This window comes from Rhinopithecus roxellana, chromosome 9 (assembly GCF_007565055.1).
Source record: "Rhinopithecus roxellana isolate Shanxi Qingling chromosome 9, ASM756505v1, whole genome shotgun sequence".
NCBI lineage: Eukaryota > Metazoa > Chordata > Mammalia > Primates > Cercopithecidae > Rhinopithecus > Rhinopithecus roxellana.
In genome coordinates this window covers 103,149,475-103,174,325 of record NC_044557.1, presented here as the reverse complement: position 1 = coordinate 103,174,325, position 24,851 = coordinate 103,149,475, and the positions used below count along the sequence as shown (strand labels likewise).

The window sequence follows — 24,851 nt, the reverse complement described above, 5'->3', positions numbered from 1 at the left end:
TAAATAAAGAGAGTTTCACTTTTCCCTTTCTATTCTGAGTTCCTTTTGTTTTTCTTGCCTAAACTGCACTTTTGAGCAACAAATGAGAGATAACATTCAACACGGCAATTTCAGCATGGTTTTCAAACTTTACATAGGAATGTAGCCATAACACTTCTAAAATCTGTAGAAGACATTTCAGGAAGCATTTTAGTCTTTGTACCTAAAATACATGCACCATATAAACATTCCAATGTCAACAGCACTTTAAATTTGCACAGCAATACATGAAAGAACAGATTTTACACTTCTTGTGCTCTGAATTATCTTTGTTTTAAATACTTAAGAAATAGAAACAAATTTTAGAGACAGTTTTCACCTTTAGAATTTATTACATAAGCTATACACACAAAATGAAATCCTAGTTATAAAAGATGCATCTAGAAGAATAATTTATAATAAACCAACAAAAATGAGAATGTATATCTCCAGAAATATAGACATATTTAAATGTCCTCAGTGACTGGCACTGCTTTATGCATTACATAAGACAGTATCTACTAATTAAGGTATCAAATTTACCTTAGATAAATTTTAGAAGGTTTTAGAAGGCTTTAAAAACAATATCCAGATAAATTAACAACAAAAATACAGCTCAACTTTGAACTGCATTAAAATCCAGAATCTCTCATTTTAGATGACCATTCCTTATTCCCCTCAAAAGGTTTCCAACAGAAGCTATTTTACAAACTAATTATTAGAATGTCTTCTTCCCACTCTCCCCAAAAGCAAGTATGCATGGAAGTGCATGCTTTTAACCTTAAGAAATGTATTTTTGGTATCATTAATATAAAATTATAATATTTATATTTATAAAATTGCATATAAAAAGTATCAATAGAATATAACCTAAACACAATTTTAGAAAGATATCAACAGCTTGCAAATATAAAAACTTTGTGCTATTAAAAGGTGTTTAACAAGGTAGTTATTAATACATTTGTTGTGTATATAATTACAAAAGTAAACCAAGAAATATTTAAAATCTTTATTAACCCAAATTAGAATTATAAAAATGTTTGTCTCAAAAACAATAACTGTGATACTCAAGTACAGAATTGTGGTGCAGCCAGAAGTTGTTCAAGAGCCCTCCCGCAAATCATGACTTGCACTGTGGCTTTTCAGTGAAGACAAGGGAATCTCAAGGCAGATGGCAGGAGGGCATTAAAGAAAACAAAGATGACAAAAAAGATGGGAAGGACACAATGGTTAAGTAAGTTTCTTGTCTGATACAATAAACTATTTTTAAGAAGGATAAAATTAAAAGTGCTTAATACCAACAAAATTTAACGCTGCTAATTACTCTTAAGTGCCATAAAACATTAGTTAACAAAATAACTTTATTAAGAATTGGATAAACTTCAACTATTATTACTATTACTACAGGATCTTGTTCTAGCAAAGTTCCAATATTTATCAGTTATCTTACACATGACATTTATCTTAATATGTACATAAATAAGAAAGTTTAAATACTTTTATTTTACTATTTTAATCTTTTCCTTAAAGATGCAGGGTTTCATACTACATCAATTAGGCGGACATGACAAAAATGACTTAAATAGGAACTGAATATAAAGAATACTCGATACCATGACATCATCATCTGGAACAACTGAAGTTTTCTACCTCTTGCTCCATTTTCTAGATAAAGGGGAGGAAGAGCAAATAGTAAGTTTCGATATGGAATAAGCTAAAGAAACATTTCATTACTGTTTTTTTTTAGTAAACAACCTTAAGAATATTAATAGTCATGTATATATTTGATAGTGAAAATAAACATTCAGTTCAATATTTAAGACTGCCACATAAACTGATTTTACCTGTAGGACTTCATTATTTAAATAACTTTGAAATGAGTCTGGGGTGCATTCATCTTATGTTAAATTCAAATAGTATTCATCAAGGTACTAATGTAGTTAAAGAGTTTAGTATTTTACACTTTGTAAATATCAATATTATATATATTATACTACATAGTATACTTTAGTAGGTATACTAAATACTATATATATACTAATGGGTATCAGTTTTATATTCTGTAGTTACCAATAATATGCATAGGTAAGTAATATCTTTTTTTTTTTAAATTTAGCACTCTATCTGGTGAAATGATCTGTTATTAAAAATAATAAGGCCAGGCATGGTGGCTCCTGCCTGTTAATGCCAGCACTTTGAGAGGCTGAGGCGGGAGGACTGCTTGAAGCTAGGAATTTGGGACCATCCTAGGCAACATAGCAAAACCTCCATCTCTATAAGAAATTTAAAAATTAGCCCAGTGTGGTGGCGCTTGCCTATAATCTCAGCTACTTGGAAAGCTGAGGCAGGATTGCCTGAGCTCAGGTGTTCCAGGTTATAGTGAGCTATGTTCTTGCCACTGAACTCCAGCCTGGGTGACAGAGAAAGATCCTGTCTCAAAAATAAATAATGCTATAATTAACACTCTAATACCTACTATAAAGGAAGATTAAGTACACAAGTCTTTTTTTTTTAAAGACAGAGTCTTACTCTGTTGTCCAGGCTGGAGTGCAGTGGCTTGATCTCGGCTCACTGCAACCTCTGCCTCCCAGGTTCGAGTGATTCTCATGCCTCAGCCACCCAAGTAGCTAGGACTATGGGTGCACGCCACCACATCTGGCTAATTTTTGTTGTTTTAGTAGATGGGGTTTCACCATGTTGGCCAGGCTAGTCTTGAACTCCTGGGCTCAAGCAATCCATTCGCCTTGGCTTCCCAAAGTGCTAGGATTACAGGCATGAGCCACTGTGCCTGGCTGACAAGTCTTAAAAGAAGCTATTATTCTTCATTAATACACACACACAAAAAGGGTATTCATAATTTATGTTCCACTATTTATTAAAGACACAAACTATTGGCTGGGTGTAGTGGCTGATGTTTGTAATTCCAGTACTTTGGGAAGCTGAGGCGGGTGGATGGCTTGAGCTCAGGAGCTCAAGATCAGAGTGGGTGACACAGCAAAACCTTATCTCTACAAAAAACACAAAAATTAGCTGGGCATGATGGCAGGCGCCTGTGGTCCCAGCTACTTAGGAGGCTGAGGCAGGAGGATCGCTTGAACCCAGGAGGTGGAGGTTGCAGTGAGTTGAGATCACACCACTGCACTCCAGCCTGGGAGACAGAGACCCTGTCTCTAAATAAATAAACAAATACACAAACTAAGTCCTAGATTGGAAAAATACTAAACTCATTTGCATTTAGAAATAATGCATAATCCACATATTAAAAATGATCTTTATGGAATGGGACATCAATTTTGGAAATAGAAAGATGGTCTTTAAGTTCTTACAATCAGTTTCTTACACATTAAATAAAGCCTCAACAATCCTACATAAGTGATATATTAATGTGACCATAAGAGCATTTGTAAAAAGTTTCCACTCAAGAGTTTACCTCAATAAGTGATGTTTTATCATAGTCTTTGCGATGCCGATAAATACACTGGCTGATTACTGCATATAAATTTTCCAACTGAAATATGTTGTAGTTTCGACTTTTTTTAACAACAGTCTTCAAAAGATTCTAAAAGAAAATATGAGTGTCAATATGTGTGAGAGAGAAACTTCCTCAAACAAGATACTTAATTTAGAAGGTTTGGGGAATTATTAAAAGCCTGACAGAGGGCAGACCAAGTCATCTGATGACACAGGGCAGCCTCTGGCAGTGGCTCTGACATTTAAATGTACTTAAATCTATCTATAATCCTGGCCTTGACCTTGAGTAACTCCTAGTCTAAAAACTAGAGCTGAGGGGATTGCCAATTCTAAGTCTAGCCATAAGCATCTACAAATTAAAAACTAACCTCAATTTAGATTAACAGGAGAAAAGCAAAGCTTTTTTGCAGGAGATTTTATGATAGTATAAGTACATTTTAACTAATTTTATTATGTGAAACTAAAAAAGATACTACATAAATGGTGAACTACCTCACCACTTCAGGGTTCTTATATAAAAAGGATTTCCATCTGCTAAGTGTTTTTTTCTCATGACTAAAATGGTGGACTTACTGGATTTCTGTAATTCTTCAAGTCTGGCCCTACCAGAATATGCTGCCATTACCTCATAACTAACAAAAACACACCATTATAGTTAAGTAACAACCAACTAAAATGGCTACAGGTAATGGTCATAAAAACAATGTATGGGACCAATACATTGTTAAAAACTGCATGTTAAAAACTGCAATTTAATACATTAATTAGTCACCTCCAACTACATCTTTTATGCAAATGATTCTATAGCAAGTATATCCTCTGATAAAAGGCCATTATTTATTGCATGCCTAATGGATATACTGTACTATTACATAGTCCATTTTGATGGGTTATATTATCAGAAAAAGTAAAAATTGAAATAGTCTCAGTAATGAATTGACTCTGAATGACATACATGTATACTGAGCAGAACAAAGCTGTAAAATTTATAACAATTAAGTAGAATAGTAATTGCTACTCTTAACCCCAAACAACGTAACACGGTGAACTTACACACAAGTTCCTGTTTCAGCACTAGGAATACCATTTTACTGTCATGAGATTTATATGGACTTTCAGTTCCACACATACTTTTTAACAGAGTTTTTCAGAAAGACTACAGTTTTTTGAGAGAAACTACTCCAGGAATATTGCTGCTTCCTTCTCTAAGAAGTGTAGACATTGAGTTCTTATTAGCTCTGCTACATTCAAGAGAAAGGCTTTCCTAAGTTCATTAGTACTAACAGGTTCACTTTGTACTTAAACAGGGCAGACTTCCCTCTAAAATGCCAAAACTCTTATCTGTATTACAAATAATGTATCTTTGATAAATGTATAATGTTCTCAGACTTGAAATGTGGCCAAAATAAAACAGGTAAATTGGAATTGAGATGCAAAATGTTTTTACTTTTGAAGGAAAAGGGCAAGAAATCAATCTTATTTCAAATATGTTAAGGCAACTGTAACACATCCAAGTTGTTGGTTGAGGAGATAAGACTGTTGTTTAGGTGTGTCAGGGTGTGGAGTTCCAGATGTAGGATCACCCTTACAGAGGTGATGGCTATTCCAAAAGTAAAGAATAGAGCAAATGATCAGAAAAACCGTGAGACGCTTACAAAAGTAGTTGAAGGCAAGGATGATTTAAGGACACAATAGTTTAGGAAGAAGACTTATCTATAGTGTCAACTGTTACAGATATGGCAAGAAGAGTTCAGTTTAACAAAGGCAAGTATTGGCTGGGCGCGGTGGCTCAAGCCTGTAATCCCAGTACTTTGGGAGGCCAAGACGGGCGGATCACAAGGTCAGGAGATCGAGACTATCCTGGCTAACACAGTGAAACCCCGTCTCTACTGAAAAATGCAAAAAAAAAAAACTAGCCGGGCGAGGTGGCGGGCGTCTGTAGTCCCAGCTACTCGGGAGGCTGAGGCAGGAGAATGGCGTGAACCCGGGAGGCAGAGCTTGCAGTGAGCTGAGATCCGGCCACTGCACTCCAGCCTGGGCGACACAGCGAGACTCCGAAAAAAAAAAAAAAAAAAAAAAAACCCAAAAAACCAACAAAAAAACAAAGGCAAGTATTATTAGCTATTAGGATGTCATTTTATTACAGTGCTTAGGTTGAAAATTGAATTTAGGGGACTAGGCAGGGGAAAAGAATGAGCAACAGGTAACATGGCAGCTATAAGAATCACTTAGCTATTTTATTTTCCCTTTGATTCCTACCACGGATCCTTGGATATAATTCTTAATTTTGGGCCAGGCATGGTGGCTCATGCCTATAATCCTAGCACTTTGGGAGGCTGAGGTGGGAGGATTACTTGAGCTCAGGAGTTCAAGACCAAACTGGGCAACATAGTGAGACTTTGTCTTTTTTTTTAAGAAATAAAAATCTATTTTATATTAAAAAATAATAGTAATAATTCTTTTCTTTTTTAGATAGAGTTTTGCTCTTGTCACCCAGCTGGAGTGCAGTGGCACGATCTTGGCTCACTGCAACCTCCGCCTCCGGTTTCAAGTGATTCTCCTGCCTCAGCCTCCCCAGTAGCTGGGAATACAGGTGCCCACCACCACACCCAACTAATTTTTTATTTTATTTTATCTATTATTTATTTGTTCATTTTGAGACAGAGTCTCACTCTGTCACCCAGGCTGGAGTGCAGTGGTGCGATCTCGGCTTACTGTAAGCTCCACCTCCTGGGTTCACGCCATTCTCCTGCCTCAGCCTCCTGAGTAGCTGGGACTACAGGCGCCTGCTACCATGCCTGGCTAATTTTGTTTTTGTACTTTATTAGTAGAGATGGGTGGGACTGCAGGCACGAGTCACTACGCCCAGCCTAATTTTTTATTTTTAGTAAAAACAGGGTTTCGCACTGTTGGCCAGGCTGGTCTTGAACTCCTGACCTCAGGTGATCCGCCCACCTCGGCCTCCCAAAATGCTGGGGTTACAGGCTTGAGCCACCGCGCCTGACCTATTCTTAATTTGGAACAGGGGAAGGAGCAGAACAGTAAAGGGAAGCTTGAAGGAAAAAACGTTTTACTTTTTCATGTAAATCCCATGTAGCCAGAATGCTACTAGTCACAAGCCAGTGTTTGGGGATTACTAATCTGCAGAGTAAAAGCATTATGATTTCAATTTACATACTTTTAATCGCTCATGATCCACAACAAGTGAGGGTGTCGGCTGAGAAAGAATTGCCAAAGCCTTTTCAACACTGATGAGCTGCTGCTGTTCTACCTGGGAACGTCTAGCTCGAGTCATTCGCAGAACACACATTTCTAGAATGAAAAATCAAATAATTATTATTTGGTCCATACATATGATGCCTAAAATAAATAATAATAATAGGCAGATTAAACAGGGCATGTTTACTAAGGACATAAACAGCAATTCTAGCTTATTAACTCATTCTGTTGTAAGATTGAGATACCGCCACTCATACACTCAAACATTAAGGACAGTTTGAGACGTGTGTTTCATACTGAGTATTTGTAGGGGAGTCTCAACAGGTTAGAATGTCTTCTACTTGGGCACAAGACACATAGAACTGAAAAGCTAGAAGGGACCTCAATAATCTAGAACAGGGGTTGTAAAATACCATCCATGGTCAAAATCTGGCCTATCACTGTAAATTAAGTTTTATTAGAACACAGCCTGCCTGTAATTCCAGCACTTTGGGAGGCCGAGGCAGGTGAATCCCTTGAGTCCAGGAGTTCAAGACCAGCCTGGGCAACATGGAAAAACCTCGTCTCTTTAAAAAAAAAAAAAAAAATTAGCTGCGCATGGTGGTACATGCCTATAGTCCTAGCTGCTTGGGAGGCTGAGGTTGGAGGATTGTTTGAGCCCAAGAGGCAGAAGTTGCAGTGAGCAGAGATCATGCCACTGAAATCCAGCCTGGATGACAGAGGAAGACTCTGTCTCAAAACAAACCAACCAACCCAGCCACATCAATTGGATCTACTGTCAATGTAGTTTTCCCAGCAGGGTTGAGTAGTTGTCACAGAGACCAAGATTGTAATGGGCCCCTGTGTAGGCTAAAGTATTTAACTATCTGGCATTTGGTTCTTTAAATAAGAAGTCTGCTGATCCATGACTTAGAACAATACACTCAACGATAAATGAGAAAAATAAGGCTAGGAGAGGTAAAGAGACTTTTCTTTCTTTTTTTTTTTTTTTTTTTTTTTTTTGAGATGGAGTCTTTTTTGTCACCCAGGTTGGAGTGCAGTGGCATGATCTCGGCTCACTGCAACCTCTGCCTCCGCCTCCCGGGTTCAAGCGATTCTCCTGCCTCAGCCTCCGGTGCAGCTGGAACTACAGGCGTGTACTACCATGCCCAGCTAATTTTTGTATTTTTAGTAGAGACGGGGTTTCACCATATTGGCCAGGCTGGTCTCGAACTCCTGACCTCGTGATCCATCCACCTCAGCCTCCCAAAGGGCTGGGATTACAGGCGTGAGCTACCGTGCCCGGCTGTGAAGATACTTTTCTAAGGATATACGTCTAATTGTTGTGAGAGCCAGGATAAGAAACCAGATTTCTTGATATCTAAGCAAGTACCTGTACCGCTAAATAGTATTCTTGTTAAAAAGAAAACGATACAAGAAAAATAAAGCAAATCTGATTCAAACCAAAACATATTATACAGCCAGAAGATTAACATTTAAAATATTCACACTAGAAAGTATATCCTAGACTACTACTGCTAGTTACTCAAATACACTTAGAACTCATGTCAAAGAAGCCCTTGCAAAAGGCTTGCGTTCAGTGTATCAGTCACTGGAAAAAAAAAAAAAAAAAAAAAGTCCATTAACTTAGTCAATGCTTATTTTTGACCAAAATAAATTTTTGGCCCCACTATCCACTATTTTGCTTTGTATGATTTTTTTTTTTTTTTTTTTGAGACGCAGTCTCGCTCTGTGGCCCAGGCTGGAGTGCGGTGGCCGGATCTCAGCTCACTGCAAGCTCTGCCTCCCGGGTTTACGCCTCTGGAGTAACTGGGACTACAGGCGCCCGCCACCTCGCCCGGCTAGTTTTTTTGTATTTTTTAGTAGAGACGGGGTTTCACCGTGTTACCCAGGATGCTCTCGATCTCCTGACCTCGTGATCCACCCGTCTCGGCCTCCCAAAGTGCTGGGATTACAGGCTTGAGCCACCGTGCCCGGCCTGCTTTGTATGATTAAATAATGTTTGGCTTTTCTAAAATCCAAACAAACCTACTGTCAAGGGTTCCAGAAGATTCAAATGAGGACAATTCTAAATAGAAAATTTGCGGAGCAGGATCCGTGGAATAAATATAAAAAATCTTGAACTTAACCTACAATAAGGGTTATAGAAAAATGATCAGGGTGGGTAAGAGTTTTTCATGCCACTCAGCAAGAATCATAGCAGACTCTTATTTTGCTTAAAAATGAAAGGGTATCATATGCTTTAGTTTGTTACATTTAATCTTCAAAATATCTCATTACCAAGCAACTGTCTATCTGCCCCAATTTTGCAGATGAGCAAACAGACTAACAAGTTAAGTATCTTGCCAAAGGTCACAAGCTACTAAGTAGTGAATTGGAGGCTCAAATCTAGGTCTGTTTGATGCCACAGCTTGTAACTATCCTTACTAGCTCAATAGTAAACATACTGCTATTGTTTTCTAATTAACTAACATCTGTGCTCTGAAAGGCAAGCAAAAAGCAACAAACTAAGATGCAATTCATTGTTTAGAAACTTTGAAATATCTTTTAAAATTAGTAAATTATTTTAATTGAAAAAGATGTACCTTTTCCTTCATTTTCATCAGAAATATGTATTATCTGAGAGCTAGAAGCATCTCCATTGCAAGCAGTCTTCTCTCTCCTTAATTCTGTACATGCTGTAGTCTTCCTAGAGTCTTCAAGCTCATTCTCGATATTACAAGTATTTGAATTATTTCTCAATTCCAGTTTGCTTTCAGAGGCATTTTGCTGCTTTTCGTTTTCTTCCACTGAAGACTCTCCTGTGTTTCCGGTCTCATTATGATCTACACTTGTGTCTTGAGTTTCCTCTGTATCACTCTCAATTTTGTGATCCATGGCATTCTGGCTATCATCCTTTGCCTGTGAAATCCTCCTTCGCTTTCTTATGGTGCCTAAGTACCATTTTGACTTTTTGCGAATTTTCCTCTTCAACTGAGCTTCAAGAAATTTAAAGAAAAATGATGAAAGAACATTCAACCATTTTCTAAAATTCAAAGAGTGAAAAACCCTGATATATGAAAGGATAAATAGTGAGAAACCACAGTAGTTTTGTATGGTTAAAATACAGAAACAAGAATAGAGCATACTGTGAGAAGGTGGAGGAAGTGGGTAAGGCCCAGATCATAAAATGGTAAAAATTATTTTATCTTGAATACTTTTAATCTTGAATAATTTTAAGGAACGTACTGACATGATCTGTCTGATGCATATTTTGCAAACATTACTTTGGCAGCAGTATGAGAAATGGACTGGAAGAAGGGCCAAACTTGAAATAGGCTACACTTATTGAGTGAGCATTTATCATATACTAGAAACTATCTTACTACATTGCCTAGACTGGAGTGCAATGGCTACACACAAGCACAGTCATGGCGCACTACAACCCCAAACTCCTGGGCTCAAGCAATCCTCCTACCTCAGCCACCTGAGTAGCTACAACTACAGGCGTAACCCACTGCATCAAGCATATACTAGGAATTCTTCTAAGTCCCTTATGTATGCTTGCTCATTAAAATTTCACTTTAACCCGGCCAGGCATGGCGGCTCACGCCTGTAATCCCAGCACTTTGGGAGGCTGAGGCGGGCGGATCATGAGGTCAGATAGAGACCATCCTAACACGGTGAAATCCCATCGCTACTAAAAATACAAAAAAATTTGCTGGGCATGGTAGCGGGCGCCTGTAGTCCCAGCTACTCGCAGGAGAATGGTGTGAACCCGGGAGGCGGAGCTTGCAGCGAGTTGAAATCATGTCACTGCACTCCAGCCTGGGCAACAGAGCGAGACTCTGTCTCAAAAACAAAAACAAAAGTTTCACTTTAACCCAATGAAGTTTGCTACCATTATCATCGTCAGTTTATAGATGAAGAAACTAAGGTACAGAGAGGTTAAATATTCTGTCTAGACTAGATGCAGTATAACCACACAGCAGAAGTCCTGGAAAGAAGTGGTAAAACTTTTAGGTAGTAGAAGTGACAAAGGACAATGAAAGATTATCTTTCTCCCCAGTCGTTTTTTTCCTTTACTTCTTTCTTTCTTTTTTTGAGACGGGGTCTTGCTCTGTCACCCAGGCTGGAGTGCTGTGGCATAATCAATAGCTCACTGCAGCCTTGAACTCCTGGGCTTAAGCAATCATCCTGCCTCAGTCTCCCAAGAAGGTAGGGCTACAAATGTGTGCCACCATGCCTGGCGAGTGTTTTGTTTGTTTGGCTTTTTAGAGATGGGGTCTTGCTCTGTTGCCCAGGCTGGTCTTAAACTCCTTGCCTCAAGCAATCCTACCACCTTGGCCTCCCAAAGTGCGGGATTGCAGACACGAGCCACAGTGCCTGGCCTCTGTCCAGTGATTTTCTTAATGGTGTCTGGAAGCTTGTCTGCTGCCTCTTGGTTGTCAGAAGCTGCTTCTCTTGTTATCTTGATTTCTTTTTTTTTTGTTGAGATGGAGTCTCACTCCGTCCCCCAGGCTGGAGTGCTGTGGCGCAATCTCAGCTCACTGCAAGCTCCAGCTCCCGGGTTCACGCCATTCTTCTGCCTCACCCTCCCAAGTAGCTGTACTATAGGTGCCCACCACCATGCCTGGCTAATTTTTTGTATTTTTAGTAGCGATGGGGTTTCACCGTGTTAGCCAGGATGGTCTCGATTACCTGACCTCGTGATTCGCCCACCTTGGCCTCCCAAACCGCTGGGATTACAGGCGTGAGCCACCGCGACTGGCCCTATCTTGATATTTTTAAAGCCAAACCTTTCTAAAATTATCAAACCATCTTTTGCTGGCATTAAATTCCTTCTGCTTTGTCATATAATGACTTCATTTTTTCTAGAATTGTATTAGAATCTACAGGTATGCCTTCCTTTCTTATAGCAATCTTGCATCCGGATAAAAGCTGCATTTTCAGTATCAGACAAAAGGTATTTCACAAAAAGTACAAAGTTTTTGCATCTGCTAGTGTAGCTGCAACAACAGCTTCACAAATTTCCTTCTTTTCTTTCTTTATTTTTTGAGACAGTCTTGCTCTATTGCCCAGGCTGGAAGGCAGTGGCGTGATCTCGGCTCACTGCAACCTCCGCCCCGCCGGGTTCAAGCAATTCTCTTGCCTCAGTCCCCCTGAGGAGTTGAGATTACAGGAGGAGCTGGGATTACAACAGGTGCGCACCACCATGCCCAGTTAGTTATTGTATTTTTAGTAGAGACGGGGTTTCACCATGTTGGTCAGGCTGGTCTTGAGCTCCTGACCTCAGGCGATCTGCCCACCTTGACCTCCCAAAGTGCTGGGATTACATGTGTGAGCCACTGCAAGCAGTATTCTTTTCTTTCTTTTGAGACAAGGGTCTCGCTTCGTTAGCCAGGCTGCAGTGCAGTGATGCAATCTGGCTCACTGCAAACTCCACCTCTTGGGTTCAAGTGATTCTTGTGCCTCAGCCCCCCTAGTGGCTGGGATTACAGGCACTCTCTACCACACCTGGCTAATTTTTTTAATTTGTAGTAGAGACGGGGTTTCATCATGTTGACCGGGCTTGTCTCAAATTCTTGACCTCAAGTGATCCACCCGCCTCAGCCTCCCAAAGTGCTGGGTTTACAGGCGTGAGCCACCACGCCTGGCTCTTTATTATTATTACTGTTGTTTTCAATGGTCCTTACACTGGATTCATTTGTCTTGAAAGGGCAGGATACTAGAGCTGCAGACCTCAATCTATGGCATGTATCAAGCAATTCAACTTTATCTTAGAAAGTTATGACTTTCTCTGCTTCTCGGGAGCACTTCCAGCATTACTAGTGGCACCTCCTATGTGTCCTATGGTGTTACTCAAGGTTTTTTGTACTATGCTAAACACAATAAAAAATACTTGAGAACTGCAAATCACTTTCTACTGCAATAAGCAATTTACTGGAGAGGCCAACTGCTCACCACATCACACATCGTTTTAAGTAGATATTCACGAAACTTGAGCTCACCACACAGCAACAGGAGGTAGCTCCGAAATTATGGTAGTACAGTTATTTACTACAGTTAATTTTATGCAGTTGTGATTTATTTATCTCTTATTTTTTTGAGACAGAGTCTCGCTCTGTTGCTCAGGCAGGAGTGCAGTGGTGCGATCTCAGCTCACTGCAAGCTCCGCCTCCCGGGTTCACGCCATTCTCCTGCCTCAGCCTCCCAAGTAGCTGGGACTACAGGCGCCCGCCACCATGCCCGGCTAATTTTTTGGATTTTTAGTAGAGATGGGGTTTCACTGTATTAGCCAGGGTGGTCTTGATCTCCTGACCTCGTGATCTGCCTGCCTTGGCCTCCCAAAGCACTGGGATTACAGGCGTGAGCCACTGCCCCCGACCTAGTTGTCATTTAATACTGAATCTTTACATTTGTTTACATTTCTCTTGACCGCAAATGGTGCTATGTACGATCTGTGTTTGTGTGTTAAGTTTTGATAAATCTTAACTTTTAAAAATAGACTTGTGTATATTTTATAGTGGTAAGTGATAAAATAAGACTACTGTCTATACATATTGTATGCATCTGTGACATACCTAATTTTTTCACTATTTCTAGGCTATGCAATTCAATCTGCAAGTTTTTTCAAACTGTTGCAAAGTCCAAAAGCATTTCCAAGATATTTATTGAAAAAAATCCACACATATGTGGACCTGTGCACCTCAAACTCGTATTATTCAAGGGTCAATTGTACTCAGAACATAAACATGAAATGAATATCCACAAACAGAAGAAACTCACATAATCGGCACCCAGATTGAGAAACAGAATATATACTAACATTCCAAATCATCCTTATTCTAATTCTAGTCATAATATCCTAAAAGGTAAACAGTATCCTGATTTATAACAGCATGGATTAGTTTTGCCCATTTTTGACTTCATATATAAATTTTATGTCACATGTGAATGTATCTAGGATTCACTCAACATTGGGAGGTTCATCTATGCTGTTGTATATAGTTAACGTTTAAGGATTCTCATTGTATAATAATTCATATCTTTCCATTCTACTGGTAACGGGCATTTGAGCTACTCCCAGTGTTGAACCATAACTTTTAATAGCAAAACTGCAACCACTTTTGTACCAACCTAATATTATGAATACTGCTTCTTTGAATATTCTTGTACATGTTTTTTGGTGGATACAAAATATGTAATCCTGTTGGGTAATCTATCAAACGATTGTTTTAAGGGAGCCAATTTCCATGTCATTAATTTCCACACATACATATTCTTACTTAAAGTTGATTTGACTGTCAGCATTCTGGTACTGAAGGCCTCTTGCTAATTTTCTTATCTTTCCTTTCCTAGCTGCCTCCTCCCATTTCTTCAAAAGAAGGGTTTACTCTTTCTCTATCTCAAATCAGTTACCCGAGGATGGACAAACTTGCAATAGAAGGTTCTAACACCAGCAAACACCGCTAACCCTAACCTTAACACGCACACAGAGATCTAAAAAGGTAGTGAGGAATGGCCAGGCGCAGTGGCTCACGCCTGTAATCCAAGCACCTTGGGAGGCTGAGGCAGGCAGATCATGAGATCATGAGATCGAGACCATCCTGGCTAACATGGTGAAAACCCATCTAAAAAAAAAAAATTAGCCAGGCTTGGTGGCAGGCACCTATAGTCGCAGCTACTTGGGAGGCTGAGGCAGGAACCCGGGACGCAGCGGTTGCAGTGAGCCGAGATTGCGCCACCGCACTCCAGCCTGAGTGACAGAGCGAGACTCTGTCTCAAAAAAAAAAAAAAAAAAAAAAAGTAGTGAGGAATTACAGTGCCAAAATCTGGGAAAACAAATGAATAACAGAGGCTAAGAAGCTGAGCAGAGTCTGACAATGGGGCTTAAAGAACAAAAATTGGAATTAAAAGTCTGCCAAGGAAGGCAGGCCTCAGAAAACCCTACAGGCTTTGAATTGGTAATCTCTGGAGTTACCTCTTAAGAATAAGGGAGAGTAGGAAATAGACCAGAATTTACAGACATCAGTTTCAAACCCAGTCAGTCCACAATTAGATGGTGACTTTTGGGTTGCAAGTGGTACATTATAAACTTGGATTTATTTCAAGAATGCAAAGTTGTCTTAATAGTAAGAAAATCAATGTAATTCATTGCTTTAACACAAATAAAGGAAAATAAGGGAGAAAGTGAATGGCATTAGTAAAGAATAAAGTTATAATTTCATAAATGAAAACTACTCGAGTACTTACCAGGAGTGCTGCAAGCCATGGGAGTACTTGGTGTCTTTAGCTTTTCATTCTGCTCTGGGTCTGATCTTTTGTCACCAGCAAGAGTGGAACTTTGCTTTGGCATCACATGGTAGTAAGATGGGGCATATTTGGAGGAGCTACAACCTTATAAATAGATATGTGGGATGTCAAAAGGATTTCCAGATTTCAAAATTACATGAAGGATTAACTAAAAGTACAAAATACATCTGAAGCATCCTTTTCATATGCTTCTGAAATTCATATATTCTGAAATTCATTCATAATATTAGGTTGGTACAAATCAACCAAATCACTTTCCTACCTCTTTTCTTTCTAGATTCCTGAATTTCTTCACAGAGCTGCTCAAAGTCTTCATCAAGTTCTTCTTTAATTATGGCATAGGCAGTATCTCTTAAAGCACAGGCTCTATGCCTAATAAGACGATCTATGAAGTGAATAAAAATTGTAAGTTTTAATTTCCCCCTTTCAATAATATAACAAAAATAAACTCAGCATATTGGGCTAAGATAGTAGTAGCTCTTACAATTCCTTTTTGTCCTATTCTGTTTCTGGTGCTAATCTAATGTTCTGGACATCGGATTCAATACAGCAGACTAAACCCAAACAATTTTACTCTCTGTCCTGTTTAGATCCCTTTGAAATACCAGAAAAAAAAAAAAATTCAATCAATAGCAAGAAATCAAACAATAACAAAAATTAAAAGAGAAGGCTATCAGTGTCATTAGTGAACAAGGAATGTGAAAGAATTTTGCAAGAGGTATATAGAGGTTGTTATTGCATTGACAAAGAAACTAGACAAAGACAATGAAAAAGCAACCCTCCACAGGAAACACTGGGAAAATCCTAAGCTCAGAATACTACAAACTGGAATATGATTTGAGGCAGAAGACGGAATAAGTGAATGCAGGATTGCTTGAGCCACATCAATACTCCTCAAAGGACAAGAGCCTGCAAAATTCACTCCCAGGTTAAACAGTGTATTACATGCAGAATGTTGAAGTGGGCTTTCTAAAATGGCATTTGGGCCTGAAGAAAGTCAGGGCAAGGTCTAAGTAGTGATTCCTGAACCCAGCAGCATCAGTGTCACAGGGAAACTCACTGGAAATGCAAATTCTCAGGGTCCACACCTACAGAATCAGAAACCCTAGAGATGGGATCCAGTGATCCATATTTTATGAAGTCCTTTAGGAGACTTGTGATGTCCACTAACATTTGACACCACTAGCCTGAAGTAATTTTAGACTGCCACAATAGACAGAAAGGGAGCAGCAGCAGCAGCATGACTGAAAGCCCTCTGCCTCCAGGGTACCTCGTTCCTTCTTCCTAGGTACAATGGAGTGTTCCTCATCTTGTTAGTCTGTTTCCCACTGGTTAACTCCAGAACTCTGAACTACAGGGATATGCCTAGGGAAGGTAAGCTAGAGGACTGCGAGGGCAAGAATAGTAAGCTTTTCAATTGTTGAAAACATTTTCAGTAGTTTCCTATACTAATCAATCTATCTAACAAGAAGCACCAATTTAAAAACAGAAAGCCAATCCCAGCACTTTGGGAGGCTGAGACGGGCGGATCACGAGGTCAGGAGTTCGAGACCATCCTGGTGAACACGGTGAAACCCCGTCTCTACTAAAAAATACAAAAACTAGCCGGGCGAGGTGGCGGCGCCTGTAGTCCCAGCTACTCGGGAGGCTGAGGCAGGAGATTGGCGTAAACCCGGGAGGTGGAACTTGCAGTGAGCTGAGATCCGGCCACTGCACTCCAGCCTGGGCGACAGAGCGAGACTCCGTCTCAAAAAAAAAAAAAAAAAAAAAAAAAACAACAACAACAGAAAGCCAATGTACTGGAGGGGAAATTAATACAGAAAACAACTATTTTTAAAATGTATCTTTTTATCCACTGGTGAGAGTTAAAGAACTCTGCATCCGTAAGAACAGGAAGCTATCAAAAAATTAAATAAGCACCCAAGAAAGAACATTTCTTGGAAATGGACAAGCTGCAGAACAAACACATCATTAAAAATCCTTTATACATTTTCTTTTTAAAAATTTGTAAAAATTTAAGGGGTGCAAGTGTAATTCTGTCACAGGCACAGACTGCACATGAAGTCAGGGCTTTGGGGGTATCCACCACCCAAATAACATACATTGCACCCATTAAATTTTATATTAATAGAGCAGACAGGTGAGAGCAGAAGGGCTATATGCATAGAGAAAGGTCTGGAAAGATATCCTCAAACAGTGTCTGCCTTTGGAGAAAGGAAATGGGGGACTAGATTTTTTTAATTACTATTAGTAAGTCCTATATTATATTGCTTTTGTAATAAAAAGTATAATGGTCTTAACTAATAGAATATTTTAAAAACCATTTCATTGCAGAGTGCCTACTTTTCCACTTTGAGGAAAAGCACTGATATGCAAAATATACAAGCCATTTTGTGTCTCATTAGAGAATCTATCATGTAATTGTTAATAAACAGGGATTTGGGAATGAAAGAAAACTGCATTCAAATTCTCACTCTGCCCCTTCCTGGAAGTGTGACCTTGAGCAATGTTTTTAACCTTTCTAAACTTCATTTTTACCATTTGTAAAATGGGGATAAGGTTGTTGTGAGGATTAAATAATATTTTGATTATGTTTATAATATAGCACCTGACACAAAAATCAACCCTAAGTGTTAGCTGCCCCCTAACTCCACCCCCTGAAAAAAAATTCACTAATGCTCACCTCCAGGATCTCTATCTGGATTGTATTCTAAGGCATTACTACAGATTAGATCAATATCTCTCAAATAGTCTTTCACAGTCAGATACTTGTGTAGATCAATTTTACTGATTACAGATGAAAGGTCCATTGGTTGCTTTATTACAGTGACATAATCAGGAACCTAAAATTCAAGCAAATGATCAAATCACAAAATTAACTCTAAACATAACATGTGAGTCAAGTTTCTCTGCCAGTCAATATAGGAGATAGAGAATAAATATGTAAGAGATTATGATAATATGTTTAACATAAAACTTTTGACTTGATCTAAGGCTGTTTTTGTTTTGTATTTGTTTCTTATCCTTGGGCAGCTGTATTCTCCAGTAATTGTTTCTTATCCTTGGGCAGCTGTATTCTCCAGTAACAGCCTATATTCTATCCTCATCCAATTGCCACCCATTTTTCAGGGCAACTTAAGACCTGGCTCTCCAGGTCTCTTCCAACTGTGCAGGTCATAATAATATCATGCCTGTTATCCCCAGCACTTTGGGAGGCTGAGACAGGAAGATTGCTTGAGGCCAAGAGTTTGAGACTAGGCTGGGCAACATAGCAAGACCCTATCTCTACAAGGTTGCAGTGAAAGACGATTGTGTCACTGCACTCCAGCCCGGGCAACAGAGTGAGGCCCCAATCCTTACTACAAAAACAAAACAAAACAAAACAAAAAACCAAAACAAACAAACAAACAAAAACACAGAAAAAAACCACACAACAAAAAAAGGGCCGGGAATGGTGGCTCATCCCTGTCATCCCAGCACTTTCAGAAGCTGAGGCAGGTGGATCACCTGAGGTCAGGAGTTTGAGACCAGCCTCGCCAACATGGAGAAACCCTGCCTCTACTAAAAATACAAGAATTAGCTGGGCGTGGTGGCACACGCCTGTAGTCCCAGCTACGTGGGAGGCTGAGGCAGGAGAATTGCTTGAACCTGGTAGGTGGAAGCTGCAATGAGCCGAGATCGCGCCATTGCACTCTAGCCTGGGCAACAGGAGCAAAACTGTGTCTCAAAAAAATAAAAATAAAATAAGACATTCTCAATTACTTTTGGAATGTTTAGGTTGGGGAGACAAAGTTAATTGTCTATAGGAAAGGAAAATGTGTTACTCTGCTCTTAAAGTCTCCATGTGCTTAGGACACTAATCTGGTACATGTTTCCAAATAGATAAAACTAGTTCACAGTGTAGGCAGAACCACATAAACTCTTCAAATATCCTTTGATTGTGAAGCATTATAGCCTAGAATACACTTGATCCAAAGATTAAATTAATACCTCATCAGGGTCAACAGGCTTAGTAAACACTCGGAATCGTTTGTCAATAGCAAGCCTATGTGTAACATTTCTTAAGAAAATCCTCAGTTCTCTAAATGTATCTTCTTCTTGTTCTTCTAGTCGTTTCACTTCTTCTGCTGTCAGCGATCTTGGCTCAGGTGGTGGTGCTACTGGGAGTACCTCCAAAGCCTGCAAAACTTCACATGAATGGAAGAGTTTTGTTATTGCTCCTCCATAACACTGAGGGTTAACAAGTGATTTAGTGAAAACAGAGTCAGGATTTGAGGGATTATCTTCCTTACATATGCAAGGAATCCAAAGATTTGGAATACAAAAGTACTACCATAATCTCTAACCCTACATCCCCTCTAGAAACCATTAGCCAATTTATAATTTGGAATGCTAATTCCTACAAGTCATTACCTCTATTCCATTTTAAGATAATTTAAGAGGCGGCCAGGCACAGTGGCTCACACCTGTAATCCCATCACTTTGGGAGCCCGAGGTGGGAGGATCACGAGGTCAGGAGATCGAGGCCATCCTGGCTAACACGGTGAAACCCTGTCTCTATTAAAAATACAAAAAATTAGCCGAGCGCCGTGGCATGCGCCTGTCCTAGCTACTCAGGAGGTTGAGGCAAGAGAATGGCATGAACCCGGGAGGCAGAGCTTGCAGTGAGCCAAGATTGTGCCACTGCACTCCAGCCTGGGTGACAGAGAGGGATTCTGTCTCAAAAACAAACAAACAAAAACCCAGATAATTTAAGAGGTTATTAAACTTCGAAATTGCATTATTTCCAGGACAAAAATATTCCAACTATAAAAAAGCCTTCTTTACTAGTTTGGAACTAATGAAAATGTGTAATATGTTTCAAATATAACAAAAAGTTATTTTGTTTAAATAGATATCCAATGAGTACTCAGGATAAAAAAAGGATTATTAGAGTCCTGCCACAATGAGCTGACAAACTACTAAGGGAGTAAGAGGCATAATTATATAATCGTAATGCCATATTAGTAGTATTTTAAAAGTATGATGGGTCATAAAGGCAGAAGCAATTCATTTTGTCCATGTAAGTTAGGAAAGGCTTCATAATAAAGAATAAATGAGGTATACTAAAAGGACAAGTATTTAGCCAGGCATGGTGGCATGAGCCTGTAGTCCTAGCTACTTGGGAGGCTGAGGTGGGAGGATGCTTGAGCCCAGGAGGTTGAGGCTGCAGTGAGCCTCGATCATGCCACTTCACTCCAGTGGGTGACACACACCCTGTCTCAAAAAATAAAAATAAAAGAATAAGTAGTTCTTTAGATAGAGATGAGGGATAGAGATAGAAGCTTTACTAACAAGAGAGCAAGAATTAATAAAATAGTGAAAAGGTAAAATTATGTTACATATGGTTTAAAGATAGTGTTTTATAAGAAAAAAGGTGGGGGTGAAAGGCTGAGCAGAACACAAGTGCTCAAAATGAGCTTAGAAAGACAGATTCGGGGGCCCGGGTGTGGTGGCTCACGCCTGTAATCCCAGCACTTTGGGAGGCTGAGGCGGGTGGATCACGAGGTCAGGAAATCGAGACCACGGTGAAACCGTGTCTCTACTAAAAATACAAAAATTTAGCCGGGCATGGTGGTGGGCGCCTGTAGTCCCAGCTACTCAGGTGGCTGAGGCAGGAGAATGGCGTGAACTCAGGAGGCGGAGCTTGCAGTGAGCCGAGATGACACCACTGCACTCCAGCCTGGGCAACAGAGCAAGACTCCATCTCAAAAAAAAAAAAAAAAAAAAAGAAAGATTGGGGCTATGCTATGAAATACCTTGTGTACCTTAAGAACTTCAGTCTATTTTAATGGGAAGCATAGAGAGTTTTAAGCAGCAGATGCATCAAACTCATGACTGAGGGTTTGAGTTTGTGTTATCACACATGTCAATGCCATTAACTATTTCATTCCCATTTTCTCAAGATTATTAAATATTAACTTTGATATAGAAACTAACCTGCTTTCTTTTTTGATATAGGAGGTTTAGCAGCTTGTTTTAGAATTAAATCTTCAAAAAATTTTGTCCGTTCTTCTTTACCCGGTAACTGGACATTAAAAATCTCTCCATAATCACGGATAAACAATTCTTGCACCTTAAAAAAGAAAACAAATGCATTATATATGATATATACAGATGATCCCCAACTTACAATGGTTCAATTTATGATTTTTAGACTTTTCAACAGCATGAAAGTGATATGTATTCAGTATGTCCCTCCACTTACAATTGGGTTATGTCCAAAAAACCCATCATATGTCAAGGAGTATCTGTACAGTATATACACAGATGTATGCAGTATATATACATACATGCATATGAAATGCATGTGTTGGCCGGGCGCGGTGGCTCAAGCCTGTAATCCCAGCACTTTGGGAGGCCGAGACGGGTGGATCACGAGGTCAGGAGATCGAGACCATCTTGGCTAACACGGTGAAACCCTGTCTCTACTTAAAAATACAAAAAACTAGCCGGGCGAGGTGGCGGGCACCTGTAGTCCCAGCTACTCGGGAGGCTGAGGCAGGAGAATGGCGTAAACCCGGGAGGCAGAGCTTGCAGTGAGCTGAGATGTGGCCACTGCACTCCAGCCTGGGTGACATAGCAAGACTCCGTCTTAAAAAAAAAAAAAAAAAAAAGGCCGGGCGCGTTGGCTCAAGCCTGTAATCCCAGCACTTTGGGAGGCCGAGACGGGTGGATCACCAGGTCAGGAGATGAAGACCATCCTGGCTAACACGGTGAAACCCCGTCTCTACTAAAAAATACAAAAAAACCAGCTGGGCGAGGTGGCAGGCGCCTGTAGTCCCAGCTACTTGGTAGGCTGAGGCAGGAGAATGGCGTAAACCCGGGAGGCGGAGCTTGCAGTGAGCGGAGATCCGGCCTCTGCACTCCAGCCTGGGCCACTGAGCGAGACTCCGTCTCAAAAAATAAATAAATAAATAAATAAATGCATGTGTCAGTCATTTAATACAATAGCAGGTTATTATACACATATTTTTAATGACAAGCTAAATTGTATATTTTTTAAACAAGTCTTTAAAGAATGTTAGATTTATGTATAAACCATGTTTACAAGCGATTAAGGAACTAAAAATCATGAGAACTCAAGAATCCAAACTACAATTAATAAAGGAACTAACTTGATATTTTACTTTTTTCATTCTTTTTTTTTAAGAGACAAGGTCTTGCTCTGTCACTCAGGCTGACTGCAGTGGTACAATCGTAGCTCACTGCAACCTCAAACTGGGCTCAAGCAGTCCTCTTGTCACAGCCTCCTGAATAGCTGAGACTATAAGCACGCACTGCCACACTCAGCTAATTTTTAAACTTTTTGTAGAGATAGGGTCTCCTTGTGTTGCCCAGGCTGATCCCAAATTCCTGGGCGTAAGTGATCCTCCTGCCCTGGCCTCCCAAAGTGCTAGGATTACACGCATATGCCATTGTGCCTGGCCCTGATACTTAAAAGGACTGCTGAGATCAATTAATTCATTTTTCCAACCCCAAATGAGATGAGATATAAGAAAGAGCAGTTGTTCAAAAAGAAAAAGCAAGCAAACAAACAGAAACCAAAATATAAAGGCCAGAAGTTAAGTGTGGGCTACAAGAGAGATATTGGAAACTCAGTGGACTGCTGGTAAGAATGTAAAATAGTATAGCTGCTGTGGAAAACAATTTGGTGGTTTCTCAAAGTTTAAACACAGAATTAGTATACGATGTGGCAATTCCCCTTCTAGGTATACCAAAGAAAACTGAAAACAAAAACTCAAACGAGTATTTGTACTCCAGTAATCATAGCAGCTTTATTGACAAAAGTCAGGAGGTGAAGATGACCCAAATGTCTGTCACCAGATGAATGGATACAAAACGTGGTATATACATACAATGGAAAAGTATTCACCCTAAAAAGGAATAAAATTTGGACACAAGATACAACATGGATGAACCTTAAAAACATTACACTAAACAAGATACAAAAGACAAATACATATTCAGATTATGAGGTACCCAGAATAAATAATTCACAGAGACAAATTATAACAGAAGTTACCAAGGGCTGTGGGGAGACAGAAATGGGGAATTACCATTAATAGGTACAGAGTTTCTGCTTGGGATAACAAGAAAGATCTGGATAGTGGTGATGGTTGCCCAACATTGTAAATGTACTTAATGTGACTATACTACATGCTTAAAAAAATTGTTAAAATGATAAGTCCTTTTTTTTTTTTTTTTTGAGATAGGGTCTCACTCTGTCACCTAGGCTGGAGTGCAGTGGTGCAATCTCGACTCACTGCAGACTCCACCTCCCAGATTCAAGCGGTTCTCCCACTTCAGCCTCCCGAGTAGCTGGGACTATAGGCGCACACCACCAAGCACATCTAATTTTTGTATTTTTTGGTCGAGATTGGGTTTCACCAGGTTGGCCAGGCTGGTCTTGAACTCCTGATCTCAAGTGATCGGCCCACCTCGGGCTCCCAGTTTTGTCATGTATATTTTACATGTGTAAGCTAAAAAGTAGACTAGAAGATACCAGAGGCTGGGAAAGGTAGGGAAAAGAAGGAAATAGGGAAAGATTTGTTAAAGGATACAAAATTACAGTCAGGAGGAGTAAGTTTCTTTTTTTTTTTTTTTTGAAGACAGAGTCTTGCTCTGTCACCCAGGCTGGAGTGCTGTGGCGCAATCCTGGCGGCTCACTGCAGCCTCTGCCTCCTGGGTTCAAGCAATTCTCCTGCCTCAGCCTCCCAAGTAGCTGGGATTACAGATGCTTGCCATCACGCCCGGCAATTTTTTTTTTTTTTTTTTGTATTTTTAGTAGAGACAGGGTTTCACAATGTTGGCCAGGTTGGTCTCAAATTCCTGACCTCAGGTGATCCGCCTGCTCTGGTCTCCGAAAGTGCTCGGATTACAAGTGTGAGCACTGTAAGATGACTATAGTTAACAAGATTACATAGTTCTAGGACGGGTGTGGTAGCTCATGCCTGTAATCTCAAGACTTTGGGAGGCCAAGTCAGGCGGATCTGAGGTGGGGAGTTCGAGATCAGCCTGAGCAACATGGAGAAAACCCTTCTCTACTAAAAATACAAAAATAAACCAGGCATGGTGATGTGTGCCTGTAATTCCAGCTACTCAGGAGGCTGAGGCAGGAGAATCACTCGAACCTGGGAGGTGGAGGTTGCAGTGGGCTGAGATCATGCCGCTGCACTCCAGCCTGGGTGACAGAGCGAGACACTGTCTCAAAAAATAAAAATTATTCCAATCAGGGGTTTATAAGCATAGTTTTGTAGACATCACATGTTCAAAAATATCTATTTGTTCTCTCATGCAAATGCTAACTTGGGTGGACAGAAAATTATAGGTCAAAATTATTTTACTTCAGAACATTGAAAATATTGCTCCACTGTCTCCTTAGCGGTCATTGTTGCCAATGAGAAAGTAGAAGCAATTTGACTTTCCTTCCTTTCTAGTATGCTTTTTCTTTTGGAAAATTTTTGGATTTTTCTCTGTACCTTTGGCATTATTTAAGTGATGTTATTTATCATACTTGGAACACATGGGGCTTTTAAATCTTAAGAAGACTCATAGTATTCTTTAACTGTACAAAATGTTCTACTGTGTGAATATTTTCTCCCTACACTTCTTGTTTTTAATCTCCCATAAATCCCATGAGACCTTAATCTATCTCCTCTATTTGTTTTAATTTTTTCCTCATACTTTTCAAGTCTTTGTACTTTTGTATCACATACTTAAGAATTACTGGTCTCATGATCTTCCACTTTGCTAATTTGCCCTTCATCTGGGTCTGCTCCCTTCTCAGCCTATAAAAAATTTTATTT

General features: G+C 39.7%; 1 protein-coding gene across 2 annotated transcripts in view; it reads right to left on the bottom strand.

The window, feature by feature from the left end:
• Window positions 1-345: 345 nt before the first annotated feature.
• ATAD2 (ATPase family AAA domain containing 2) overlaps window positions 346-24,851 on the bottom strand; it is a 104,069-nt gene continuing 79,563 nt past the window's right edge. For both annotated transcript variants that reach the window (XM_030937563.1, XM_010363885.2), the window contains 9 exons: window positions 20,983-21,118; window positions 18,994-19,190; window positions 17,687-17,846; window positions 15,266-15,388; window positions 14,944-15,087; window positions 9,294-9,686; window positions 6,668-6,801; window positions 3,449-3,577; window positions 346-1,683 (listed from right to left, as the gene is read on the bottom strand). In XM_030937563.1, coding sequence (XP_030793423.1) covers window positions 1,642-1,683; window positions 3,449-3,577; window positions 6,668-6,801; window positions 9,294-9,686; window positions 14,944-15,087; window positions 15,266-15,388; window positions 17,687-17,846; window positions 18,994-19,190; window positions 20,983-21,118 — 1,458 coding nt within the window. In that variant the 3' untranslated portion in view covers window positions 346-1,641. The remainder of the gene's footprint in view (window positions 1,684-3,448; window positions 3,578-6,667; window positions 6,802-9,293; window positions 9,687-14,943; window positions 15,088-15,265; window positions 15,389-17,686; window positions 17,847-18,993; window positions 19,191-20,982; window positions 21,119-24,851) is intronic.